A 24,473-nucleotide genomic window follows, 5' to 3' on the forward strand; every position below is an offset into this window, starting at 1 on the left:
GCGGGACAGGAGCGGGGCCGGGGCGGTGGGTGCGCGGTCGGGGGTTCCCGGGCAGGCAGGCAGCGGTCCCGCACACCGGAGCGGGACCACGGCTCCCATTTGCCGGTCGGAGCCGTCTCGCTTCTTCTCCTCCCGACGTGTAGAGCCGCCGCCGCCGCCGCACGCCGAGAGCCCGGTCCCCCGGGGAAGGAGGGGGGGGATGGGGGGGCGGGAGGGAGGGGGGGGGGGGGGGTCCGGGAAGGGGAAGGGGGGGAGCGGGGCGAGGTGCGGCGGAGCGGCTCCTCTCGCCGCCCCGCAGCGGGGCCGGGGCGGGGTGGGGGTGGGGGGGGAGCGGAATTTGGGGGGCGGAATTTGGGGGGCGGGAGGTGCCAGCCTGCTCCCCCCCCCCCCTCCGCCCCCCTTCCCTCTGGGAGCGAGGAGGGGCGGATGGAGGGATGGAAAGGCAGGCGGGCAGGGACGGCCGGTGCGAGGAGGGTGGCGGGACGGACAGACAGACAGACGGACGGACGGACAGACGGTCATGCAGGCAGGGGGACGCTGTCCTCGCCTCTCCTCTGGCCCGGCCAGCCCCCTCCCCTGCCGTTCGACCGGCAAAGAGAGGGGGTCCCGGCGATGGGGGGGTGGCGTGGACCCTCTCCCTCCCGTCCACCCACCCACCCCTCCCGCTCCCGGCTCGGCTGCCAGCGGCGGGGACGGGAGCGCCGGGACTCGCAGCACCGCGGTCGCTGCCCCGCCGGGACGGCCCGGGGCGGCGGCAGGTGAGCGGCGGAGCGGGGATAGGGGGGACGGGGGAATTAGTGCGGCCGTCGGGGCCCCGATCCCGTTGGGCTCCGACCGCGACTCACCCCCACCACCACCTCGCGGCGGTACAACCGGAGCACTTCGGAGCAGCGGCGGCGGCTCAGCCCCGCGTCCGCCGCATCGGCTGCCGGGACCGGGGGGACCCCCCGCCCCGGAGAGTGTGCGGGGGGGGGCAGCTTCTCGCGGGCTGCCCGAGCTCCTGCTGCCCCCACGGCCACGCAGGGAGGGAATCCATTCCCGCACACGACACCCCCCCGCCCCGACCCCCCCTCCTTCTGCGGGATGCGAGAGCCAAGAGCCGCTTCCTTCCCAGTTAACCCCCCCCCGTTAGGACGAACCCCGACCTGGCGCCCGCGGGGGACTTTGGCAATGACCACGGCGCTTCTCCTCACCCATCCGGGACAAGTGGGGTGGGGAAGCCGGGGCGAGGGCAGCCCCCCAGGGTGTAAACTGTGGTGTAAAACCCTCCCGATCTGCTGCAGCAGCAGGGTGGGGGGTGTGTGTGGGTGACCCGACTCCCAGACGCCGCCATCCCCCAGGTCCCTTCCCCTCGTGACCCACATCCACGAGTGGGTGGCTGCCATGGAGGTGAGCAGTTGGTGTGTTTCCCCTGTTCGGAGAGGGCAGAGGGGCTCAGCGGTGAGGGGGGAAACATCCTGGTCCGAGCTGGCTCCCCCGAAAAAAAAAAAAAAAGCTTTGTTTAAAACAAAGGCACTGGCCAGGAGGTAACAGGCAGATTCGTTTCGACTCCAGCCCCAGCCAGGTCTGAACCCACTCGGTTCCTTTGCTTGGCAGCAATCGCATCCTCCCAGTTTTCTCTGGGGCACAGAGCAGCAGGGCACACGCCTGGGCCAGGCCGAGAACACCCCTTCCCCAAAATCACGGGGACCCTCAGTGCTGAACCTGCCAGCCCTGGATTTAGGGACCCACCGTACAGATAAACCACACACTGACACACGCTGTGGTGGTGCTGGGGTGATTTATTGCTTGGGATCCATGGGTTTGGTGTTGAATCCATGAGGAAGCACCCAACAAGGTGCTTAGGGGCAGCAGTGCCGGGGTCTGGATCCCCCCTGGTTAAGAGGGGGTTCTCCACACACTGCTCCGGCCAGGGCGATGCCACCGCTCCAACACTGCGGACTGGATGAGAAGGTTCCCTGGTGCTTGCTCGGTGTCGGGGGTGCCACAGGGCCAAGGGTGAAGGTGGGGGCTGCGGAGGTGTTGGTGGGGCAGCTGGCGCGCCAGGACAGAGCTGCCCAAGATCTCGCATCCGGAGAGACAGCGAGAGTGGCTCTGCAGAGGGAAGGTGCCTTGGCCTGGCTCCCCAGCAGCGTGCTGGAGGGGTCCCCACCTCCACCCCTGCCTGCATGGCGTGGGGCCAGCCTCTCTGCTCCCCCAGCCGCAGTGCAGGGTATCTGGTTTCCGTGTCGTCCCCCCTGAGCAAACAGCCCCCACCAGCAGCATGGAGCAGTTGGGAAAAGCCGCCTTCACGTCCCCAGGGGGCTGCAGTGTGGCCAGGGCTGCGGGAGTGGCTACCAGCCCAGGGGGGGGCCATCAAGTTCTGCCTGTCGAGGCAGGGCTGCCCGTCACTGCCCTGTCCCCTCCCCAAAAGGCAGTGCTGAGGTCATTCCTGGGGAGTTTTCTGGCATCACGACTGCACGGCTCATGCTGGGCCAGCACCTGAGAGAAGAGGGGGGGAGGAGGAGGAGGGTAACGTAGCCAGCAGACATGGCACAAGGCCCCCAACCCAGTAGCACCATGGTAGCCCCCTCAAACAGCCAGCAGCCCAGCAGGGAGTGCAAGAACCCCCAAACACAGCTGGTGCCTTCCTTCCCGGTTGCCTCCAGCTTCTCCTCTGCCAGAGAGCCCTGTGCCAGCTGGCAGTGCCGAGATGAAGGCCCTGCCCCGGGACAAGGGGGGGCCCAAGGCACGGGCCCACCAGACTGCTGGAGAGCCCCAGCCAAGCATCCTCCTCCTCCTCAGTAGGCCCTGCCCACCCAGCCCCGGTCACCAGCCCGCCACGGCCATGTGTGGGTGAGGCCGTGCTCCCCACTGCCTCGGCGACCACGTCACCGGCAGCGCCGTGGGCAGCTGACCTCACCTTCGTCTCAGCCCGGGCCGCGCGGGTCCCTCCGCTGGCGTCACTGCCGGCCTTGCCTCCCACTGCTGACCTTTGCGGTGGGCAGCTCGCCGGTCTGCCCACTTGCAGCCGCGCCACAGCCTCTGCCCGCCTGCCCACGGCTCTTTGCACTCCTACCTGGCCCCCAGCTCCGCATCCAGCATCATCCATGACCTGACAGAGCCCTGGGCCCCTGGCAGACAGAGGAAGGAGAGAAGAGGGGCTGCTGAGTGCCCCAAGCACCAGGGCATACCCAGAAACCCTGACACCAGGGAGGGGTTTTGGCCCCAAGCCGCCTGTAGCCCCTCAGAGCCGCGGGGCTCTGTCCCACCTCCTCAGGGGAACCTCTGGGGTGCAGACAGGGAATGTCTCAGGGCACCGAGCAGACATTCGGGCTGGTGGTGGCAGGCGCCTGTCCCCTCTTGCCAGGCAGGGAGCAGGAGCCCAGCTGTGGCCGTCTGTCTCTCCGCACTGCTGCCTGGGCAAGGGCACCGCGCCATGTGCTTGGGACGCTGTTCCGGAAAGGAAGCTGTGGCTCTCGGGGGAGCAGGCAGTCACCGGTGCTGGGAGACAGCCCCGAACCCAATGGGAGGGAGGGGGCACCCAGGGATGGCAGTGAAGTTGATAAGGATGACAGTCCCCAACCCCAGAGGTGTGCTAGGAGAGGCAGAGTAGGGGTGGGCTGAGCCCGAGGGTGCTAGAGCCCACCCCCGAGGGCTGCCAGGCTCCTGCCCCCAGCCCATATCCAGCCCAGTCCCGGGTGCCTCATCAGCACTGGCTCAGGGCGGCCAGGGGAAGAGGGAGGGGTGCGCGTGGCTTTGGCCACCGCTGAGGTGTGTGTGTCACGACCGCAGCCAGCTGCGTCCTATCCACAGCCCCATAAAATGCCGAGCCCTGAGGCCAGAGCCCCTCCTGGGGACGCCGGCTCCAGAGGAGCCCGGCTGCTGTTCAAGAGCTGGAACGGACGCTCACACACAATCCTGTCCTCCTCCTGGGAGGAAGAGGCCGGTAGCCAGTGCTCACCCCAGGGGTGGAGAGAGGCAGATCCAGCTGACCCCGGAGGGCCAGACCCCAAGCCCAGGCCAAGGCAGGCCTGGGAGTCCCCTGAGCTCCCTGCCTGCGGTCCGAGCTCAGCCGCACGCACGTGGCTTGGCCCACAGAGCAGCCCCACAAAAGTCAAAAGTTTGCGTACCTGGAGGGGATGCGCTGCCAAGAGTCGTTGGGTCTGAAATCCTGGACACAAGGCATTCAGAGAGGTGCTGAGCACCAGCAGCACACCTGAGATGGAAAAGAAGAGAAGAAGCAGCCACGGCCACAGGCTGGAGGACGGCAGCTGTGGGAAAAGGGCTCCATGCCTCCCTCCCTGGGTACCAGCCCTGCTCCGCAGGCTGCACGCCGGGGCCCCTCGGCTCAGGCTCCGCGGCCACCAAGCCCAGGAGGAGGGACTTGGGCAGCTGCTGAAGGACCCTGCTGCGAGCGCGAGTCAAGTTCCTCACAGCCAGATCCCCTGGCCTCCCTCGAGGCCCCAACCTGAGAGGCAGTCGTTCCAGGCTGGCTGCCTGCGTAAGGAAAGCAATTCGCTGAGCTCCCCCTCACCCAGCCTCCCCAGCAGGACCCTCTTTACTGCTTTCATACCCTCGCCTGCCTCAGATATGACACCAGCCTTCCAGGTACAAGCTTCTTGCTTTCCACGGCGGCACAGCTGGCAAAGCCTGCAGGATGGAGAGACCATTAACTGCTGCCAAGCCAGCTACAGCAGCCCCGCTTGCCCGTGTGCCTTCAGCTACTGCCTGGGAGGCAGAGATGCGCAGGCACAAGCAGGGCTCCCCGGCACACCGGGCTCCCGGGAAGCACCAGAGCAGGGACAGTTCCGCCAACTACTGCACGCCCTCGTGTGGGCGGCCACGCAGCTCCGAGGAGCTGCAGCCTTTCCCAGCCCCACGGCCCACGGGTGGGCACCAGGGAGCTCCGTGCTGCAGGAGCACGGGCAGGGGCTGGCGGCAGCAGATCGACAGAGGGAGCTGAGCTGAAGGGAACAGAAGAGAGGGTGATCCTGACGGTGGGCAGCCTTACCTTGGGCGTTGCTGGGAGACGAGGGGGAGCCAGGCGTGAGGGGATGCTCACCAGGGAGAAGGGGGCGGCTGGAGCCCCAGCAGGACGCATCGGAGGGGCAGGGGAGTAGGCACGGGGAGCCAGGCTAGGGTCCTGCAGAGAGCCACGGAGCAGGCTGGGGCTACTAAAGCCGCCAGAGATGCCACAGGCCCCTCAGAGAGCCCCAGGGACCCCAGAAGATCCTCCCGGGAGAGGGCTGGAGCCTGGCAGCCACAGGCCGGGTATAAACCCCGGGGAGAGACCGAGAACAAGCCAGGAGGCCCAGGGAAGGACCCGGAGGCAGGTGGTCAGCCACGGGGCCAGGACGACAGCCTGGAGACGGGACAAGAGAGGGCGGTGCACCGGGGCCGGGCCGGGCCCAGGAAACCGTGCGGAAGGGCGCACGCCCGCCGCTCGTCGTCGAGGCCCCATTGGCTGAGCCGCACGTCACTCCAATCGCCGGCGGCGCCTGCGCCGTGCTGCCCAATAGAGAGCCACGGGGGGCGGGCCCGTCTACGCGCTCGCCGCCGGACGCCCGGAGCACGGGGAGGAGCCGCCTCCGGTCACGTGAGGCGAAGCCCGGCGCGAGAACGCCGCCGGGCCGTCACGCGGCCGCCCCGACCAATCGGCCGGCGGCAGGGGCGGGACGGAGTTAGGCTCTCGCCCAATGGGAAGGCAGCGAGCGAGGGCGGTGCGGGAGCGGGGAAGGTGCCGGCGCAGCGCGAGAGTGAAGCAGGCGGGACTACTGGCGGGTGGAGGGGGGGGGCGGGCGAGACCATTCCGGGGGCCGCTGGGGCGGCGGCACCGCTGAGGCGCTCCGGGGCGGGAATCGACTGCCGGGGGGTGGGGGGGTGGGCGCTGGGCGCGCCCATCGCGGGGGTTGCGGGGAGGAAGGCCGCAACCATCGGGAGGAGGCGTGGCCTGGGGCGGGGGCGTGGCTTCAACTCGCGGGGCGGGGCCCGGGGCTGGCAGGCGCGAGGCTGCCGCGTGCCCACCCGGTCCCGGTGCCCAGCCCTGACCGTGCGCCATGAAGTGCGTCATCACTGGCAGCAACGTCAAAGGTGAGAGGGGCCGGGGGGGACACACGCGGGGGGGAGTTTGGCAGGCACTAGCGTGCCCACCACACCCGCCCCACGTGTGTGCCCCCTCCTTGTTGCTTCGCCAGTCCTCGGCCGAGCCGTGCACTCCCTGTCCCGCATCGGGGATGAGCTCTACCTGGAGCCCACTGAGAGCGGGGTACGGGGCACCGGGGGGGGCCTGGCTGGGATCTGGGGGGGCCACCACGTGCCCCCCTCCATCCCTGCTGGGGAGCAGGCCGTACCAGCACTCTGTGTGTGTGCATGTCCCCAGCTGTCCCTGCGCGCCGTCAACTCCTCGCGCTCTGCCTTCGCCTCCTTCCTCTTCGCGCCCCTCTTCTTCCAGCTGTATGAGCTGGGCAGCCACCAGCCCGACAGAGAGCTCTTCCGATGCAAAGTCGTCATGAAGGTGCAGCACCCTGCCCGGGCTCCCCCAAAGCTTCCCGTTGCTCGGGGAGGAAGGGGGCAGACAGGGTGACAGTCCTCATACCCATCCCCTGCCCGCAGTCCTTCCTGGCTGTCTTCCGCTCACTGCCTTCGCTGGAGAAGACGGTGTGGAAATGCCTCATCCTGCTCAGACCCCAGGCCAGCCGCTTGGTCGTGCAGCTCCACTGCAAGTACGGTGAGTGCTGGCAGCAGGGTTTGGTGGGGGGGACACACGATACACACGTTGGCATCACTGCTGAGCTGGTGCCCTCTCTGCCAGGCGTCACCAAGACCCACAACCTGGCCTTCCAGGAGTGCGAGCGGCTCCAGGCCATCTTCGACACTCAGTGCTACGCCAGCAGCCTCTGCGCCCCAGCACGGTGAGCGGGGGTGGCAACGGCACGGGAGGGTGGCATCGAGGTGGGGAGGGGACTGTGGGTAGAGGCTGTGGGGGCAAAGGGGATGTGAGTGGCAGTGGGATGGGCAGGGGGCTGCAGAGGGGGATGAGGGTGGATGGAAGGAGGGAGCCTGGCTGGTCCTGTGGGACCTGGGGGGAGTGGTTTGGGGTGCTCAGCCCTAGGTGTGCACCCCCACCATGTGCCCACAGGGTGCTGGCAGAGGCTGTGGTCCACTTTCCCCCGACGCTGGCTGAGGTGACACTGGGGGCCGGCCCCGGGGGCAAGATCAGCCTCCGAAACTACGTGGAGGACGAGGCAGGTGAGCCCTGCGTGGTGGGGGTGCCCCCTCCCTGGCCTTGGGGTGCCACCACAGCCCCCAGACCCACCTCTTTGCCCACCCCCCCCACCAGAGCCGAGCAAGACGATGGTGACGGAGCTATGGCTGGCTGAAGCTGAGTTCCAGACAGTGGCCGTGGCCCCGAGCTCCCGCATCACCTTTTGCCTCAAGGAGTTTCGGGTGAGTCCCTGTCCAGGCACCCCCTGCTGCTGGGTCACCCCTTGGCCCACACTCAACCTCCCCTTTGTCCCCAGGGGCTGCTGACCTTTGCTGAGGCCTCCAACCTGCCCCTCACCATCCACTATGATGTGCCTGGCAGGTAGGAGTGGCTGCCTTGGGCCCTCGTGCCAGCCTTTCCCCTGCCCCTGCCTTCTTCAAGCCCTCTGTGCCCCCAGGCCGGTGGTCTTCACCCTGGACGACACTGTGCTGGAGGTCCACCTGGTGCTGGCCACCCTCTCGGACCTAGAAAGCAGCTCACAGCGCCCCACAGCCAACGGGTAAGTGGGGCTTGTGTCGGCCTCGGGGTGGGTGAAAGTCCCAGCTCAGCCCTCCAGCTGCCATCAGTAGGGACCACAGTGAACAGCTGCCACTTATTCACTCTCTCCTCAACAGTGTGTCCCACCTGCCTGCCCCATCAGATGACTTTGGTGATGACCTCGGGTCCTACATGATTGCCATGGAAACAACTGCCTATGAGGAGGGCTCGGGGGTACCCCACAGCCCCACCTTCCCCCTGCGCACCCCACGTCCAGCAGAAAGCAACCCTGAGGAGGAAGAGGAGGATGAGGAAGGAGCTGTGCCAGGGACTCCCCCTCACAAGAAGGTCTGGCATGGCCACAGGCATGCCTGGGGGCAGAGGGATGGGCCCAGCCCCCCTCCTGACCCCCACTTCTCCCCACAGTTTCGCTCACTGTTTTTTGGCTCGGTGTTGACGCCGGGGGGGCCCGGCCCGGCCCCCACCCAGGAGGTGCTGGCAGAGGACAGCGATGGCGAGTACTGAGAGCCCCAAAGGCAGGGAGCTGCTGGCACCCACCCCTGCGTGACCCACCCCCCCCCCCGCCCCCCCCAGCATCCAGCCAGCAGGACAGGCACAGCCCCAATGCAGCGTGAGCCCCTAAACACAGGCACCCCCCTATCACCCATTACAAGTTTATTCCCCAAAAAATCCTCCTGCCCGTCCCCCCCTCCTCCACCGCCATCCCAGGGCTGGGCTCTGGGCTCCCCCCTCGCCCTGGCGGTCCCTGCCCTGGGGGGCTGGATTTAGTTCGGTGGAGCGTGGCGGAGGGGGGCAGGATCTTACAAATAAAAAACGAGTCGAAAGAAAAACGACCTGATGCTGAGGGTGGGGGGGGCCGGGCCCCAGCCGGAGGGGGGTGGCTCACGGCTCATTTCTTGGCTTTGGCAGAGTTGCGGGGAGGGGTGACGGGGCGTCCCGCGGGGTTCAGCCCGCTGAACTGCCCGTATTTGCCCTTGTTCTTGTCAGCCGGCTTCAAAATCTGGTGGGGGTGGTAAAAGCAGTGAGTGGGGATCTGCACACTGTGCCCCCTCCTGCCCCAGCTCCCCAGTCCCCTCCTGCCTTGAGGGCGAAGGCTCCCCCTTAACTCTACTCTCCCTCCAGCCGCCCTCCCTGCAGGAACCAGGTCCCTCTCACAAGCCTCACCCACCCATGGTCATCATGAGCTGCGTCTGTCCCCCTACCCCGCTGGCAGTGCCCCCAGCCCACCTGAAACGAACACATAAGTGTTTCGTCCACGCTCATCATGGCGCCTGCGTTGTCGAACTCCCCGCAGTAGTTGGGTGCTGAGAAGAGGGTGACGAGCTGGCGCTTGGCGAAGAACTCGTAGCCATCCTCCACCACCTGTGTGGGCGTTGGAGCCGGCACTGAGCTGGGCACTCCTGGGCCAAATACCACCCCCACCCCAAGCAAATACTCCCAGGGGTCCTGCCCACACGGTCCAGACAAGCCCCCCAGCACTCCCAAGGTCAAACATCCCCTTCTGGGGGCAAATACCTCCCTAGGAACCCCACCTGTACAGACCCAGGCAGCCCCAAAAGCAAATACTAGGGGTATTTGCTAGCAAATACTAGAAACGCCTGCCCCATACCCGATACCCACTAGAGACCCAAATCCCATCCCCCTAAAGGGGTGCACCCACTTGCCAGCCCCGGTCAGGTGCCCAGCGGTACCTGATGTGCCCGGCAGATGAGGTCCAGGTCGTGCTTGTGCAGGAACTTCGCCACCACCTCCGCGCCGAAGGTGAAGGAGACGCCGCGGTCGTTCTCGCCCCAGCCCTGCACGTCCTTGTCAGGGTCGGACCAGAGCAGGTCGCAGAGCAGACCCTGATCCGGCACGTCCGTGGGGCGCATGATCCGCCGGATCTGTTCCATCGACTGCAAGTCGGGAGACAGCCCTGCAGGGAGGAGGGGGCTGCATCAGGCCCTGCCTCTTCGCCAACAGCCCCTGTCCTCCTGGGGCACCCCCTAAGATTCAGCACAGAGCTCCTGTCCCCCTCTCCACCCTCTGTGGCTGCTTCCCCAAGCTCCCAGGCAGGGCCATGCCCACCTCCGTGGCAGCAGAAGATCTTCTCATCCACGATCGCGGCGATGGGCAAACAGTTGAAGCAGTCAGTGAACGTCTTCCAGAGCTTGATGTTGTACCGCCGCTTGCCTGCAAGGCAGTGGGTGTGGGTGCCTAGCACTGCCCTTTTTGGGGGTACAGGGGCGTGTAGGACTCCCCATGAACCCCTATGTGGGCTCACACCCCGCCAGGTGAAGCGCACACAGTTGTCCAGAGGCCCACCAGCCCCAGCAGAGTGCCAGCTGCATGGGGACAATGCCACGCACTGTGTCACGCAAGGGGTGTCCTTGGGGTTTGCACTCGTAGAGTCATTGGCAAGGAGGGACACAGGGGTGGTACAGGTTGGTTGTGGGTACGAGGATGGCACAGGGGTGGCAGGGGGACTCTCCTTGGTCACAGCAGCTGTCGATGAGGTTGGTGCAGGACAGCATGGGGATGGGAGAGGGGTTCTGGAGGGACATGGCCGCAGCCTGAGCACTCACACTCGTCATAGAAGCCATAGATGCGGTTGATGCTGGCGCACTCGTGGTTGCCACGCAGAAGGAAGAAGTTCTCGGGGTACTTGATCTTGTAGGCGAGCAGCAGGCAGATAGTCTCCAGTGACTGCTTACCCCGATCCACGTAGTCACCCAGGAACAGGTAGTTGCTCTCAGGCGGGAAGCCCCCGTACTCAAAGAGCCGCAGCAGGTCGTAGTACTGCCCGTGGATGTCACCTGGGTGGGGAGGACAGGGCGTGTGTGGGACCTCAGCTCCCCACAGCCCACCATGCCACCCTGCAGCAGGCCCCAGTGCTGCCCATCCACATCCCTGGGGAAGCACGGAGTCACGCTGGGACCTCCAGCTGGCACCTGCACCCATCCCGGGGGCTTGCCCAGCCCGTGCCCAGGCACCCAGCCAGCACTCACCGCAGATCTTGAGGGGTGCCTCCAGCTCCAGAAGGATGGGCTGGCTGAGGAAGATTTCCCGCGACTTGAGGCACAGCCCCCGAATCTCGTTCTCCGTCAGCTGCACGTTCTTCCCCGGCCGCGACCCTTGGACTGGCCCCACCAGAGAAACAAGCATCAGGGACCCCACCAGTGTCCCATGTGTACCCCACGCGCTGGCACTGACGGACAGGCATCAGGGCCATGGCACACCCTGTCCCCATAGACTAGCAGGAGCGATGGGCTCAGGGAATTCAGGTGCCCACCCAACCGAGAGAGGGTCCAAGCCTACCCCAGAACAGGTGGGCATGGATCACCCGCTGCCCCAGGGCACCCCTCTCCTGCCAGAGCTGGGGGTTGTGGCAGGGCCCTCCCAACCCGCTGGGCCTGCAAATCCAGATCCTCCCCCTGGCACCCCCATACCTCAGCACACCCCTCACCCCACATCCCCTAACGCTGGCCCCCCCCCAGCCTATCCCAAATCAAGCAGCCCCCTTGCCAGCCCCCAAACCCCACAGCCCTCCAATACCCACCCCCTAAACTTCTCTGCTGCCTCCCAAGCTTCCCAGTCCAAAATCCAGGCCCCATCCCCTGCACAGCCCCCCAACAGCCAAGCGCAAGCCCCCCACCTCTACCTGGCCCTGACACACAGCCCCCAGGCCTGCCCCTCGTATTCCCCCGACCCTCCCACCCCCAGAGGCTCAGCTCCAGGACCCCTCTCCTGGGTGCAGGCCCGTGCCCCTCGGGGACCTCAGCCGGCGCCATCAGCCGGCGCCATCACCCGGCCCTGCAAACTCCCCTCCAACCACCGCGACCCAAATCACCCTCCGCCGAGCCCAGGCCGGGACCCGCCCCGGGGGTTCAGGCACTGTCCGGACCCGACGGCGGGGGAGGCCCAGGGCTGCTGGCGGTGGCCACCCGCTAGAGGCTGCTGGGGGGGCTGGGGCTGTTGCGGGGTGGGGGGGAACGGGGCTGTTGGGGAGGCCTATAGGCCGCTAAGGGGGCCTGGGGGGGAGAGAAAGGGGCTGCTGAGGGGGGGACGCCGTTAGGGGGGACCCTGAGGCCCCTGGGGGGATCCCGGAGTGGCCGGGGGCCTCCAGGCCGTTACAGCGCGGCCCGGGGCTGTTGGGGGGAGCGGGGGGGGAAGCGGAGGCCGCTGGGAGGTCCCGAGGGCGTTGCGGGGGGGGTTCCGGGGCTGTTAGGGGTCCCAAGGGCGGCGGTTCCCGGCGGTGGCGGGGCCGCTCACCCTCCAGGAGGCGGCTGATGATGGAGTCGAGGTTGAGCTTCTCGGTGTCCGCCATGGCCGCCGGACGCTCCCGCCCCGCCCCTCGCGCCGCGCGCCCGGCGGGAGCGGCCGACGACGGGGAGGGGAGGGCGGCGGAGCGGGCGGCGCCCCCTGTCGGCCAGGAGGAATTAGCGCGGCAGGAGGGGTGGTCCCGGGGGCACCGGGACAGAAGACCCCGACCCCGCGACTGGGGGCACAGAGACACCCTATCCCCGGCGTGGGGGCACCGCGTCACCCCCGTCGGCCTCACGCAGACACGGAGGCACCCGTGGCACAGGGACACCCCGGGCAGGGGGACGCAGGGGACCCCGGGGCACCCGCATCCCGGTCCGCGGGGCGCAGGGGGCGGGGCAGCCCAGGAGGGTGATGGAGTCCCCGGGACTGGGCTGTCAGGGGGATACGGGAGGGGATGCGGTGCCTGGCAGAGACCGGGGGGTTTCTCAGGATCCCGGAGCCCCCCACGGGGTAGGAAGCGCCCCGGTGCCCCCACTCCAACGGCGTGTGCGCGCCCCGGCACCGTGGGGCCACCGTTGTGAGCAGTACCGGGCTGTTGCTGGGAGGCTGTTGCCACCCTGGTGTCCTCAGACACACCTCGGAGCCTGGGCTCCCGCGGGCACGTCGGGAGAAGCTCCGGGGACGCGGGGCGGGGCGATCCCCGTTTGGGCCCCGGTTTACGGAGTGGGGGCAGGCGGGGGGGCAGCTGCCCCCCCTCCCTAGTAGCCGTCCCCAAGGTGGGGCCCCGATAAACAGGCAGCGGGGCCAGACCGCGGGTGGAACCGGTACCGCCACTCCCCGCGCTGCGCCCTGCCACGCCCGAGCTTAACGGGCCGTGCCACTCTGTGCATGCCGCGCTGCATCGGGCCACGCCGTGCGGCACATGCCAGGCGTACCATGTGCTGGGCTGAGCCATGCCATGCTGTGGCACTCCGTTCCTCACATGGCCGGCGTACTGGGCCATGCCGTGCCATTCCCCGTGTGCCGTGCCATGCCTTGCCATTCCACTGCCTGTGTGCCATGCCATGCTGTGCCATGCCGTTCCCTGTGTGCCGTGCCATGCCGTGCTGTGCCACGCCATGCCGTGTCATTCCCCACGTGCCATGCCATGCCATGCCATGCCATGCCATGCCATGCCATTCCTTGCATGCCGTGTCATGCCATGCCGTGCCATGTCGGGAATAGCTCCCCGAGGGGGCGGGGGGGGTGCAGCCGCCAGGCCCCAGCCCTGACATTTCTGCTCCGCGGTGTCAGTTTTACAGCCGGCCCCAGGTGACCCCGCCGGGCTGTCACCGTCCCTTGTCACCCGGTCCCCTCATCCCCCGTCCCCGTCCGCTGTCCCCTGCCCCCCACAGTGATGACACCCCAGTCCTCCCGCCCCCGACTCCCCGCTGCCCCCTTGTCCCGGTACCCCCCCCCCGAGGATCCGCACCCTTCCCCCCGCCTAGGGCCCCCCCGGGCCCGCCCCGCCCCTCCCGGGGCTGCCCCGCCCGGGGCGGGAGGTGCCGCCACCACCGCCGGGACCGGAACGGGCACAGCTGCGAGGCACGACAGTACCGGACAGACCCACCGCCACCGCCACCGCCACCGCCGGTGGGTGCTGGCGCGGGTGGGAGTCGCGGGGTGTGGGGGGTGGCGGGTGCGCGTGCACGCACCGGGGGTGCCGGTGCTGGGGAGGGAGGCTGTAAGCGTAAGAGCAGCGGGATCCGGATCGGGGGGGGGGGGGGGGCGTGTGTGGACGGGTGGGTGTGCACACGCGTGTGTGTGTGTGTGCACGCGTGAGTGTGTCATGTCCGTGTACGTGTGCATGTCTGCGTGTGGGCACGCCTGCGTGCATGCGTGTGCATACGCATGTCCGCATGTGTGCGTGCGTGTCTGTGCGCCTGCACGCGTGTGCGGGCACGTCTGTGCATGTGCATGCATGCACGTGGGTGTCTGCATGTTCCTGCACACATGTGTGAGCATGTGCACGCATGTGCGTGTGCGCACAGAGCCGCGTGGCAGTGCGGCTGTGCCAGGCCGGGGGCACTGTGCACCCCGGGGCTCGTGGGGCGGTCGTGGCCGTGGAGTGGGTGCTGGGGTGGGTGTGCAGGTGGCAGCTGTGCCAGGTGTACCTGGGTGGCCGTGGGTGGCGGGGCATGCGTGGCAGGGCGTGCGTGGCTCTGTGTCGTGGTGGCCGTGCTGGTGGCTCTGTGCCTGCCGGTGACGGTGACAGTGACGCTGTGGGCAGCTGGAGCTAAGCCGGGGGACGTGCGGCCTGGCAGCTCCGCCATGCTGGGGTGAGGGGGACGGGGGGGGGCCGTGCCTATCCCAGCCAGCTTGGGGACAGGGACATGGGGACACCCCAGCACGCTCAGCCACCGCCTCAGGTCCCACTGCGGCAGCATGTCCCCATGCCTCTCTACTGTCCCTCGCTGTCTCTGGTGATGGGGACGAGGCCAGGGACAGGGGTGCAAGCCCAGCTCAGGGCAAGGGTTCCAGCGCCTGGCGCGAGGTGCCCATGCCCCCCCCAGCCACAGAAGGGACAATGGGGCTCTGTGCCACCCGCTGTGCCCGCTGCCTAATCCAGGGCACGGGGCCGGGGGCCGGGCACCCCGGGGCGGCACGGGGGGTGGTTTAAAGGCCAGAGCCGACTGGTGTCCCCTGTGCCAGGCGTTCCTGAGTCCTCGACCTCTGCGCACTCTCAGGCCACGACTCGCACCCCAAGGTAACAGGGCAGGCACGGGGGACACGCTGTCCCAGTCTGGGGACTGCAGAGCCATCTCCTAGCTGGGATTGGAGGGGGCACAGTGTGGTCCCCAGGCTTGTTTGGGGGTGGAAACACGGACCTGTGGGTGCCCCATTTCTGGGTCTTGGAGGGGTCCTCATGTTGGCAGGTGCTCGCTGTCAGGCAGGGGACTGAGCCATGTGCCCCCCCCCGTCACCGGATCCTGGGCATCCCTTGGGGACACCCCTTGGGGCTGTAGGAGCTGAGTGGGTGGCTATAAGTGGGCACTGGTCAGCTCTGTGCCTCGGTTTCCCTCCGTGCCCAGGACCCAGCCAGGCACCCTGCTGGGAGCTAGGGCACCCCATGGTGGGGGGGGTGAGGAGGCTCTGGGTGCTCGGGTTTGTGCCCCTCGGGGCTTCTTGGTATCTTCGGACAGGGGTTGCCCCCTGGCTGTGCTGAACTGGCACGGGATTACACTAATCCCTGCTCGGGCTGAGCCGGAGCTGCAGGGTCACCGGGGCTGGCACCGAGGGGACAACCTGGGGTCACCGGGGCTGGCGCCACAGAGTGCCCCAGGAAGGGTGCCTGGCCTTGGGTGCTGCAGGAGGGCTGCATGAGGGGTGCCCTGGGTGCTGCAGGCCTGAGGAGGGGGCTCCCCGGTGCTAGGTGGGGATGGCTGCAGGGTGTTGAGGTGCCTGCAGGGTGGCTGCAGGTCCCTGAGGTGCCCTGCTGACTCTCTCCGTCCTTCTCTTGCAGCCTCTTGGTCACCAGGATGGTGAGTGGCCCTGGAGTGGGGGGTGTCCGGGTGGATGTGGGTGCCCCATCCTGGAGGGGCACAGTTCCTGGTGAGCGCCCCCCCCGCAGTGCCGGGCACTGCGGCGGGGAAGTGGGTGGCGTGGCATGCTGTCCCCACCCGCCCGCGTGACCCCATGGGGACAAGGGGACGCTTTGTCCGGGAGCTGGTGGCCCTGGCGGCTGGCACTGCCCCGCTGTCCCCGAGGTGGCGGCTCTGTGCCCGGCACCCGCTGCCCCCCAGCACCCTGATGCCCCCACCCACACGTGGGCAGCAGCACCCCCTGCCCTGTGCCAGCCTCTTGCCCCCACGGCTGCCCCATCTCCCCCATGCCAGCACCCTACCCCTGTGCCCACCCAGTGTCTGCCCCAATGCCAGCCGCACACCAGCCCCATGCCAACCCATTAGCTCCATGCCAGCCCCATGCCAGCCCCTTAGTTCCATGCCAGTCCCTTAGCCCTGCGCCAGACCTGCACCAGCCCCGCACCAGCCCCATGCCAACCCATTAGCCCCATACCTATCCCATGCCGGCCCCTTAGCCCCACACCAGCCCCTTAAGTCCCACACCAGCCCCGTGCTGGCCCTGTGCCAGCCCATTAGCCCCATGCCATCCCCTTAGCTTCACACCAGCCTCTTAGCCCCATACCAGCTCCTTAGCCCATGCCAGTCTGGTGCCAGCCCCATGTCTGCCTGCCGCAGCTCTCGGTGGACAAGACAAGCGCCGAGCCGGTGCCAAGCATGAAGGAGCAGGACTGGGCAGGGCCGGAGGCACTGTGCCCAGGCTGGCTGGAGAATGAGGCCCCTGACAGCGAGGTGCCCGAGGACAGCAGGGACTCCGACTGTGGTACCCATGCCTACGAGCTGCTCCAAAGCGCCCTGCACCAGGAGGGGCTGCCACACACGCTGGACCACTCTGCGGAGCCCCGCACGGGTAGGGGGACTGAGATGGTGCTTGGGGACACGGTGCCAGGCTGGGGACACAGGGGTGGCAGGGACTGGGATGGTGATGGGGACACGGTGCCAGGCTGGGGACATGGGAGTGGCAGGGACAAAGGTGATGCTGGGGGCACAGTGCCAGGCTGGGGACATGGGGGTGGCAGGCACTGAGATGGTGATGGGCACATGGTGCCAGCCTGGGAACACGGGGATGGCAGGGACAAAGGTGATGCTGGAGGCACAGTGCCAGCCTGGGGACATGGGGGTGGCAGGCACTGAGATGGCGATGGGGATATGGTGCCAGCCTGGGGTCATGGGGGTGGCAGGCACTGGGATGGCGATGGGGGCATGGGGCTCAGGGGGCTGGGACATGGGGGTGGCAGGGGCTGTGATGGTGCTGGGGGCATAGTGCCAGGCTGGGGACACAGTGGTGACAGGGACAAAGGTGGTGCTGGGGGTACGGTGCCAGCCTAGGGACATGGGGGAGGCAGGAACAAAGGTGGTGCTGGGCACACAGTGCCAGGCTGGGGACATGGGGGTGGTGGAGACAAAGGTGATGCTGGGGGCACAGTGCCAGCCTGGGGACATGCAGGTGGCAGAGATGGGATGATGATAGGGACGTGGTGCCAGGCTGAGGACATAGGGGTGGCAGTGACAATGGTGGTGCCAGCCTGGGAACAAGAGGGTGGCTGGGGCCTCACAGCTGGGCTAGAATGCCAGCGGCAGGGTGGACAGGGGTCCCTGTCCTGAGGCTATTAACCCTTGCCTTGCTGGCAGGATTTGGCCCGCTGGACATGACTGTCTGCATCCTGGGCTCCCCTACCACCTTCCTGCCTGTCCTGCTGGAGGGTGGCACCCGCTACCCAGGTGGGTACAGTCCCCTCGTCCCCACCCTGTATGAGACACCCGTGAACCCACAGTGGGTGCTGCCCGGGTCCTACCTGGCTGCTCCAAGCCCAAGCCAAGGCGTTCCCCACACCCACCTGTGCCTGCGCGACCAGGGCTGGGAGGGAAAACTGAGGCAGGGGATGGAGGTGGCACCAGCACCCTCCGTCCCCCACATCTACAGCCCCATTAACCCCAGTACACACCAGTGACGGCAGCAGGTGCCACCCTGGGGTGCCAGCGATACTGCAGCATCGCTCCCTCCATGCTCCCTCCCGAGGGGGAAATCTCAGGGCAGGGGGCCGGGGCCACGGCCAGCCGCTGCCCATGCCCCTGCCCACCCGCAGGTGCCATGGTGCTGTGCCTGTCACCTTCCTGGGCCAGCCGGGTGCCCTCGGAGACATCCCCGGGTGCCTGGTCACTGCTGCTCTCTCGAGGGGTGTCTTTTGAGGCTGGGGGCCACAGCACTCTAGAGACCTTCGTGCCTCCCCGCCGCGCCAACTACGTGATGGGCACCTTCGCGACGGGGGATCTCGAGAGTGGCTGGGCGGGTGAGCTGGCCCGCGACCTCGACTGCCCCACGGGGGGCTCGGTCCCTCTCTTCCGCCGGCTTGAGGACCCGCTGGTCACCCGTTGGACACTGGCGGCCCGTGCCGGCCTGCCCGTGCCCCCCACCCTGGCCTTCATCCTGGGGTCGAGAGGGGACCTGCCCGCAGAGCCAGTGGCTCCCAGCGTGAGGCTGGTGCGGCTGGAAGATCCTCAGAGCCAGGAGAAGCTGGTGCAGGAGGAGGTGGGCGCCTTCCTGGGGGGCACCGCCATGGAGCCCTACAGCCAGGTGGGCACGGGAGCACGGCAGGGCATGACAGGCACCCATCGGGCATGGTGGGGGGTTGGCAGGGACACGTGGGGCGTGGCTGGGGCATAGGGGTCAAGATCTTGGGCACAGTGGGGTGGGCGGGAATACCCATGGGGCATGGTGGAGTGTGCAGGGGCGTGGTGGGGGGCACAAGGGTGGGGGACACAAGGGCAGGGGGCACACATGGGGCACATCGGGGCATTGAGGGGACCTTTTGGGTCACACACCAGTGGGGTGTCACCAGTGAGACGGGGTGACAGCTGTACCCAGGCAGTGGGGTGGCTGTTGGGGTAGTGGTGGCACCAGGTGGCATGGTGGCATGGGTGGGTGGTAGTGGGTGGCCGTGGCATGGGAGTAACATGGGGGTGTACACAGGTGACGGTGCGGCCGGCGGGGTGGCGGTGGCATGGGACGGGCACTCGCAGCACCCACAGCAAGGAGGAGGGGGCAGCGGTGGCGCAGGCAGTGGGTGCCTGGCTCAGCGGGCTGCGGGAGGAGGACAGCGTCCTGCTGGAGGCCCTGGTGCCCACCGCCCGCCTGCCCATGCCCCCTCCACGTAAGGCCCCTGCCCTTGGGTGCCCACCACCCTGGGATGGGAGGGAAGGGACCCTCCCGGAGTCCCCTGGGGGCCCTGCGACTGCACTGGCCACGTCTCCATCCCCTGGGGTGGGAGAGTGGGTGGGTGGCCATTGGGGCACCCAAACCCCTGGGCTCCTGGGGCAGGGCATGAAGGTGGCCACCTTGGACCCTCATGGTCCCCTAGGGTAGGGGTGGGGGGAAGGTGGCCACTCTAGTTCCCTGTGGTCCCCTGGGGTGTGTACGAGGGGAAAGTGGCAACCCTGGTCCCCTGTGATGGTGGTGGGAGGAAGGTGGCCACCCTGGTCCCTCATGGTCCCCTGGCGTGTGTAGGGGGGGAAGGTGGCCACCCTGGTCCCCCGTGGTCCCCTGGGGCAGGGCAGGGTGGTGGGGTGACCACCTTCAACTCCCACAGCCTCATGGGGCTGGGGGTGACGGTGGCCATGCTGGACCCCGCAGTCCCCTGGGGTCGGGGTTGGACGGGGTCCCCACGGTACCACACAGGGTCCCAGAAGCCCTCGGGGGGGGCGGTGGGGGGGTGAGGTGGGGTGTCGGGCAGGGACTCCTGTCCCCAGACGGCGGCCGTGCCTGCCCTGTCCCTCGCCCCCCCAGGCAGCCCAGCCCCGCGGCTGCCGGTGGCCCTGCGCATCTGCACCCTCGTCTGCAGGTCCTGGGGAGACCGGCCCCACCTCTGCCAGGTATGGCCCCACCTGCCCCAGGCTCCTCCCCTTTGGATGGGTGGGGTGCAGTGGGTGTGCCTGTGGGCATCCTCACCCGCCGGTGGGGCATGGCTGTGGGTGTCCCACTAGGCTGTGGGATGGTGGGCGTGGCCCCATGCTCTGGTGTCCCCAGGCTATGGCGGCCATCCAGGCCTGTGTGGCTATGGTAGTAGCCTGTGACCCCAGGCTATGGCATGGCAGCCTGTGTCCGCATGCCCTGTGTTAGTGCATGTCCCCATGTCCTGGTGGCATCCCATGTCCCCATGCTTTGACTCACTCATCCCCAATCTACAGGGTGTCAGCCTGTGTCCCCAGGCTATGGTGGCCACCCCTGTCCCCATGCCTTGGGTCCCTGTGTCCCCAGTCTAAAGGGTGGCAGCCCGTGTCCCGGGCTATGGTGGCATCCAACATCCCCATGCCTTGAGTCACTGTGTCACCAGTCTACAGGATGGCATCTCATGTTCCCATGCCTTGGGTCACTGTGTCCCCAGGCTATGGTGGCCATCCGTGTCCCCATGCCCTGGAGGCTGCCCATGTCTCTATGCCTTCGGTCCCTGTGTCTCCCCATGTCCCTGTGCCCCCTCTCTCATCCCCAGGCAATGGGGTGGCAGCCTGTGTCCCCATGCTCATGTTGGTGTGTCCCTGCAGGTGGCTTGTGGTGTGGGGCGTGCGGAGGCGCCAGTGCGGCACGGGGCAGCACTGCCCCAGGGCCTGGACTCCAGCCTGCAGCAGTGGGGGGTAGTGGCCTCCACCCAGCGGCAGGCCCTGGCCACACGGCTACGGGAGGCTGCCGAGGCCGCCACGGCCGCCCTCCTGGCCGCTGAGGCCGAGCTGAGCCCCCAGCAGCGTGGCGGCGCCCGCGCCCGCACCGACATCTTGGGTGAGCACTGGTGGCGGCGGGGGGGACAGCACCAGTTGCGAGGGACCACCCCGCAGTGCCGGTGCCGCCCTTGTGGTGCTGAGCGCCATGTCGCCGTCCCCAGGCGTGGACTTCTTGCTGGCGTGCGTGGATGATGCCCTGGAGCTGGTGGCCCTGTCGGCCAACAGCCAGCGGTGCCTGGAGACCTGCCTGCTGGCTGAGGCCATGGGGCAGGCCGTGGGGGAGCCCCCCGGCGACCTGCCCCGGCTGCTGGCTGAGACTGTGCTGCACCGGGCACAGTGTCACCTGGTGGAAGGCAAGGACATCCTGCTCATCGGGGCCGGCGGCGTCAGCAAGAGCTTCGTCTGGGAGGCAGCCCGTGACTACGGCCTGAGGGTGAGGGGACTGGGGTGGCTGGTCGGTGGGTGCTGCCATCAGTAGCTTTCAGAGTGAATGCTGGGTGCCACCCCACACAGCTGTGCCCATGCTTCAGGCAGTCTCTCCACTGTCCCGGTCGGTGGTGGGGAGGTGGCACAGCTGTGGTGCCAGCTGCTCCCCGGCACAGTGACACCTCTCTGGGGACACAGATCCACCTGGTGGAGTCGGACCCGGAGCACTTCGCGGCGGGGCTGGTGCAGACCTTCCTGCCCTACGACAGCCGGGAGCACCGGCGGGATGAGGAGCACGCTGAGCGGGTGATCGAGTTGTTGCGTGCCCGCGGAGTGCAGCCCCACGCCTGCCTCTCCTACTGGGATGACTGCGTGGTGCTGGCGGCACTGGTGTGCCAGCGCTTGGGGCTCCGCGGCAGCCCACCTGCCGCCATCCGCGTGGCCAAGCAGAAAAGCCGGACCCACCAGCACCTGCAGCGGTGCCGCCAGGGCCACCCGCCGCCCGCCGCCTTCGCTGTGCCCTGCTGCCGGCTGCAGAGCCATGAGGACGTGGACCGGGCAGCTGGCACCATGCCCTTCCCCGCTGTGGCCAAACTGGAGTTCGGAGCAGGCGCCGTGGGTGTGCGGTTGGTGGCGAGTGCCGGGCAGTGCCATGCTCACGCCGCCCGCCTCTGGCGCGACCTGCGGGATGACGCCGACCACCCGGGCATTGGGCTGGGCTGGGGCAACGCCATGCTGCTGATGGAGTACGTGCCGGGCACCGAGCACGACGTCGACTTGGTGCTCTTCGAAGGGCGGCTTTTGGGCGCTTGGGTGTCTGACAACGGCCCCACGCGCCTGCCCACATTCCTGGAGACGGCTGCCTGCCTGCCCTCCTGCCTGCCCGCCGACCGGCAGGCGCAGCTGGTGCGGGCAGCCCTGCAGTGCTGCGTGGCGTGCGGGCTGCGTGACGGCGTCTTCAACGTGGAGCTGAAGCTGGCGCCGGGCGGTCCCCGCTTGCTGGAGATCAACCCCCGCATGGGGGGCTTCTACCTCCGCGACTGGATCCGGGAGGTCTACGGCCCCGACCTGCTGCTGGCGGCCGTGCTGGTGGCCTTGGGCTTGCCGCCAGTGTTGCCCGCTCGCCCCGTGCCCCGTGTCCACTTGGCCGGAGTGATGTGCCTGGACTCAGAGCACGGGGCGGCCCTGGGGGGCGGCGGGGGGCTGGCAGCTTTGCAGGCGCTGCAGAGTCGGGGCCTTGTCCGCCTCAACCGGCTCTTCGAGGAGACGGCGGGGGACGGCGATTATGAGGAGCCCTGCCTGAGCGTGGCGTGTGGTGGGGCAACACGGGCGGAGGCCTGCCTGCGCCTGCTGGGGCTCTGCCAGGCGCTGGGCATTGACTCACCTCGCTACCCGGTCGAGCATTTCCTATCCCATTTCAAATAGCCTCGGGCAGGCAGCGGGGCGGGAGGGGGAGCGGGGTGGGCACTGGCACCAAGCCGCTGCCCTGGCACCCCCTTCTGTGGCCTCGCCGCTTCTCGTCCCGGTGCTCTGGCATCCTACCAGCAGCCCATCCTCTGTCACACAGTCCCATCACCTCGTCTCCTGGCATCCTCCTCCTGCCCTGGCAACCCATCTTCTTGTCCTGACATCCCATTCCCTAGCATCCACCCCCTGCCCTGGCACCCCATCCCCTGGCATACCCCTCCATCCTGGCACCTCATCCCCTGGCATTCACCCTGTCCTGGCACCTCATCCCCTGGCATCCCTCTGCTGCCCTGGCACCCCATCTCCTTGTCCTGACATCCCATCCCCTGGCACCTTCCCTGTGGTGGCACCCCATCCCCTGGCATCACCCCACTCCCCTGACACCCCGTCCCCTGGCATCCCCCTTCATCCTGGCACCCCATCCCCTGGCACCCCCCCTATCCTGCCACCCCATCCCCTGGCATCCCCCTCTATCCTGGCACCTCATTCCCTGGTATCCCCCCATTACCCTGGCACCCAATGCCTTGCTCTCCTAGCACTCCACTCCTCCTCTCCTGACCCCCCCCATCCCTGGGCTCCCCATCCCCCTGCCCTGGCACCCCATTGCCTGGCACCCCCAAGCCCTGTCCACAGTGTCCTCTGTCCTCACAACAGGGGGGTTCCAGTGCCCCTCTCGTGCCAGGGGACACTGACCCCCAACCCTCCCCAAGGTGGGGGGCAGACAGGGTCCCTTGTTAACAAACCTTTGCTAATAAGGGGTGAGGGTAGCTCCCCTAGAGGCACCTAGGCCACCCCAGCAGAGCAGCGGGCACAGCCTGGGCATGGGGAGACCCTACAATAACAGCCCTGTGTGGGGACACCCCGCAGTGATGGACCTGTGCAGGGAGACCCTACAATAACAAACCAGCACGGGGACACCCTGCAAGAACAAAGCTGCGGCAGGGAGACCCTACAATAACGAAGCAGTGTGAGGGAGACCCCACAGTAACACACTTATGTGTGGAGATCCTACAATAACAAACCAGCGTGGGGAGACATCTGTACGAGAAAACCCTACAGCAGACGCACACAGGGAGACCCTACAATAACAAAGGAGCACCCGGGGATTCCCTGCAGCAGCAGAGCAGCTGGGAAGACCCTTCAGGAAGAGACGTGTATGGGGAGCCCTTGTGATAAAAGGCCTGTCACCAGGGAGACCCTACAATAACAAACCAGCCCCAGGGACCCTATATAAGACCCAGGGCTCGGTACCAGGGGTCCCGCTCCAGAGCAGGGCAGCTGGGTGTCCTGCCATGGTGTGGGGACATCCCTGGGTTAGCACCCTGCCCTGACCACCCTGGGCATCCCACAATGACACGCAACCTCCACTGTCCCTGGGACCCTGCGGCGGAACCGGGACTCCCAGTGACACCTAACCTGTGTGTTCCCAAGAGTGGAGGGCAGTGCTGCCACCCCAAATGCCCCGAGTCCTGGGACAGCACCGAGCCCTATAGACACAGCCCCTATAGTGCCTGAGACCCTACAATAACACACACTAGTGACCCTATAGCAACACGCAGACCCTATGGTGCCTGAGACCCTACAATAACACACATCCCCCATAGGACCCATGACCCTACAATAACACCAGTGACTCTAAAGCAACACAAAGCCCATATAGCGCCTGAGACCCTACAATAACACATGGCCCCTATAGGGCTCATGACCCTACAATAACACTAGTGACCCTACAATAACGCACAATCCCTACAGTGCCTGAGACCCTACAATAACACTGGTGACCCTATAGCAACACACAGCCCCTATAGTGCCTGTGACCCTACAATAACACCAATGGCCCTACAGCAACACGCAGCCGTGTCGCCCCTCGCAGTACCACCAGTGTCCTACCAGACCGCGTGGACCCCGAAAGGGGCCAGGAGTCCCCGTCTCTTCCAGGGGCGCTCCTCCCCCGTCGGCTGTCGTCACGGCAGCGCCGATGAGGTCACAGCGACGCGGAAGGGGCGGGGCAGCCCTGCAGATTGGGCTGAGCGGTGGGGGGGGGGTCCCCAGTAAAGGCTGTGAGCGGCCTGTCTGGCTCTGTCCTTCTCCCTGCGCGACCGCCGCGTCTTCCAGCCACCCGCGGGACTACAGCTCCCGGCGTGCCCCGCGGCGGGGATACCGGGATGCCCCCGGTGACGCACTGGCGGGGCGGGGCCACTGGGAGAGGGGCGGGGCGAGCGGGGCGGGTCCCGCCGGGGTCCCGGTGCGGCGCCGTC

At 67.6% G+C, this 24,473-nt stretch overlaps 3 protein-coding genes and 1 long non-coding RNA gene across 7 annotated transcripts; 2 read left to right on the forward strand and 2 right to left on the reverse strand.

The window, feature by feature from the left end:
• Positions 1–1,761: 1,761 nt before the first annotated feature.
• On the reverse strand, positions 1,762–5,172 carry LOC147528561 (uncharacterized). Its single transcript, XR_015222214.1, has 5 exons — positions 4,994–5,172; positions 4,556–4,632; positions 4,113–4,198; positions 2,903–3,113; positions 1,762–2,481 (listed from the first exon to the last, which is right to left on the reverse strand). It is a non-coding gene; the product is annotated as an uncharacterized LOC147528561 (long non-coding RNA).
• An 839-nt stretch (positions 5,173–6,011) lies between these two features.
• RAD9A (RAD9 checkpoint clamp component A) lies at positions 6,012–8,248 on the forward strand. 2 transcript variants are annotated; one of them, XM_086613583.1, is made up of 11 exons: positions 6,012–6,072; positions 6,177–6,247; positions 6,362–6,496; positions 6,595–6,709; positions 6,794–6,893; positions 7,121–7,230; positions 7,322–7,428; positions 7,503–7,567; positions 7,644–7,745; positions 7,861–8,071; positions 8,150–8,248. In XM_086613583.1, exons 1-11 carry the CDS (start codon positions 6,039–6,041, stop codon positions 8,246–8,248), a joined length of 1,149 nt encoding a protein of 382 aa, XP_086469709.1. In that variant the 5' UTR covers positions 6,012–6,038. The 2 variants fall into 2 exon arrangements, with proteins under 2 accessions (XP_086469709.1, XP_086469708.1); XM_086613582.1 differs by having other exon boundaries at positions 7,861–8,248.
• A 119-nt stretch (positions 8,249–8,367) lies between these two features.
• PPP1CA (protein phosphatase 1 catalytic subunit alpha) lies at positions 8,368–12,062 on the reverse strand. 3 transcript variants are annotated; one of them, XM_086612648.1, is made up of 7 exons: positions 11,996–12,062; positions 10,732–10,863; positions 10,309–10,539; positions 9,812–9,916; positions 9,436–9,659; positions 8,972–9,106; positions 8,368–8,744 (listed from the first exon to the last, which is right to left on the reverse strand). In XM_086612648.1, the coding sequence occupies exons 1-7, from the start codon at positions 12,048–12,050 to the stop codon at positions 8,634–8,636; spliced, it is 993 nt and encodes a 330-aa protein (XP_086468774.1). In that variant the 5' UTR covers positions 12,051–12,062; the 3' UTR covers positions 8,368–8,633. The 3 variants fall into 3 exon arrangements, with proteins under 3 accessions (XP_086468774.1, XP_086468773.1, XP_086468775.1); XM_086612647.1 differs by having other exon boundaries at positions 10,732–10,889; positions 11,989–12,062; XM_086612649.1 differs by lacking the exon at positions 10,732–10,863.
• A 2,647-nt stretch (positions 12,063–14,709) lies between these two features.
• CARNS1 (carnosine synthase 1) lies at positions 14,710–22,173 on the forward strand. The gene is made up of 10 exons (XM_086613789.1): positions 14,710–14,735; positions 15,492–15,510; positions 16,228–16,459; positions 17,242–17,331; positions 17,697–18,184; positions 18,581–18,761; positions 19,394–19,479; positions 20,149–20,380; positions 20,484–20,755; positions 20,947–22,173. The coding sequence occupies exons 2-10, from the start codon at positions 15,508–15,510 to the stop codon at positions 22,171–22,173; spliced, it is 2,811 nt and encodes a 936-aa protein (XP_086469915.1). The 5' UTR covers positions 14,710–14,735; positions 15,492–15,507.
• The last annotated feature ends 2,300 nt before the right edge of the window (positions 22,174–24,473 follow it).

The sequence above is a fragment of the Tauraco erythrolophus genome, chromosome 6 (assembly GCF_009769465.1).
Source record: "Tauraco erythrolophus isolate bTauEry1 chromosome 6, bTauEry1.pri, whole genome shotgun sequence".
Lineage (NCBI taxonomy): Eukaryota > Metazoa > Chordata > Aves > Musophagiformes > Musophagidae > Tauraco > Tauraco erythrolophus.

Coding starts and splice junctions, on each gene's coding strand:
- CARNS1 (XM_086613789.1), top strand. Junction 17,332..17,696: donor GGGTGGCACCCGCTACCCAG/GTGGGTACAGTC, acceptor GCCCACCCGCAG/GTGCCATGGTGCTGTGCCTG. Junction 20,381..20,483: donor CGCCCGCACCGACATCTTGG/GTGAGCACTGGT, acceptor CGCCGTCCCCAG/GCGTGGACTTCTTGCTGGCG.
- PPP1CA (XM_086612647.1), bottom strand. CDS start 12,050: ATGGCGGACACCGAGAAGCTCAACCTCGACTCCATCATCAGCCGCCTC. Junction 9,917..10,308: donor CTATGGCTTCTATGACGAGT/GTGAGTGCTCAG, acceptor ACTGCCTTGCAG/GCAAGCGGCGGTACAACATC. Junction 9,107..9,435: donor TCATCTGCCGGGCACATCAG/GTACCGCTGGGC, acceptor ACGCCCACACAG/GTGGTGGAGGATGGCTACGA.
- RAD9A (XM_086613582.1), top strand. CDS start 6,039: ATGAAGTGCGTCATCACTGGCAGCAACGTCAAAG. Junction 6,248..6,361: donor TGGAGCCCACTGAGAGCGGG/GTACGGGGCACC, acceptor GCATGTCCCCAG/CTGTCCCTGCGCGCCGTCAA. Junction 6,497..6,594: donor GATGCAAAGTCGTCATGAAG/GTGCAGCACCCT, acceptor CCCTGCCCGCAG/TCCTTCCTGGCTGTCTTCCG.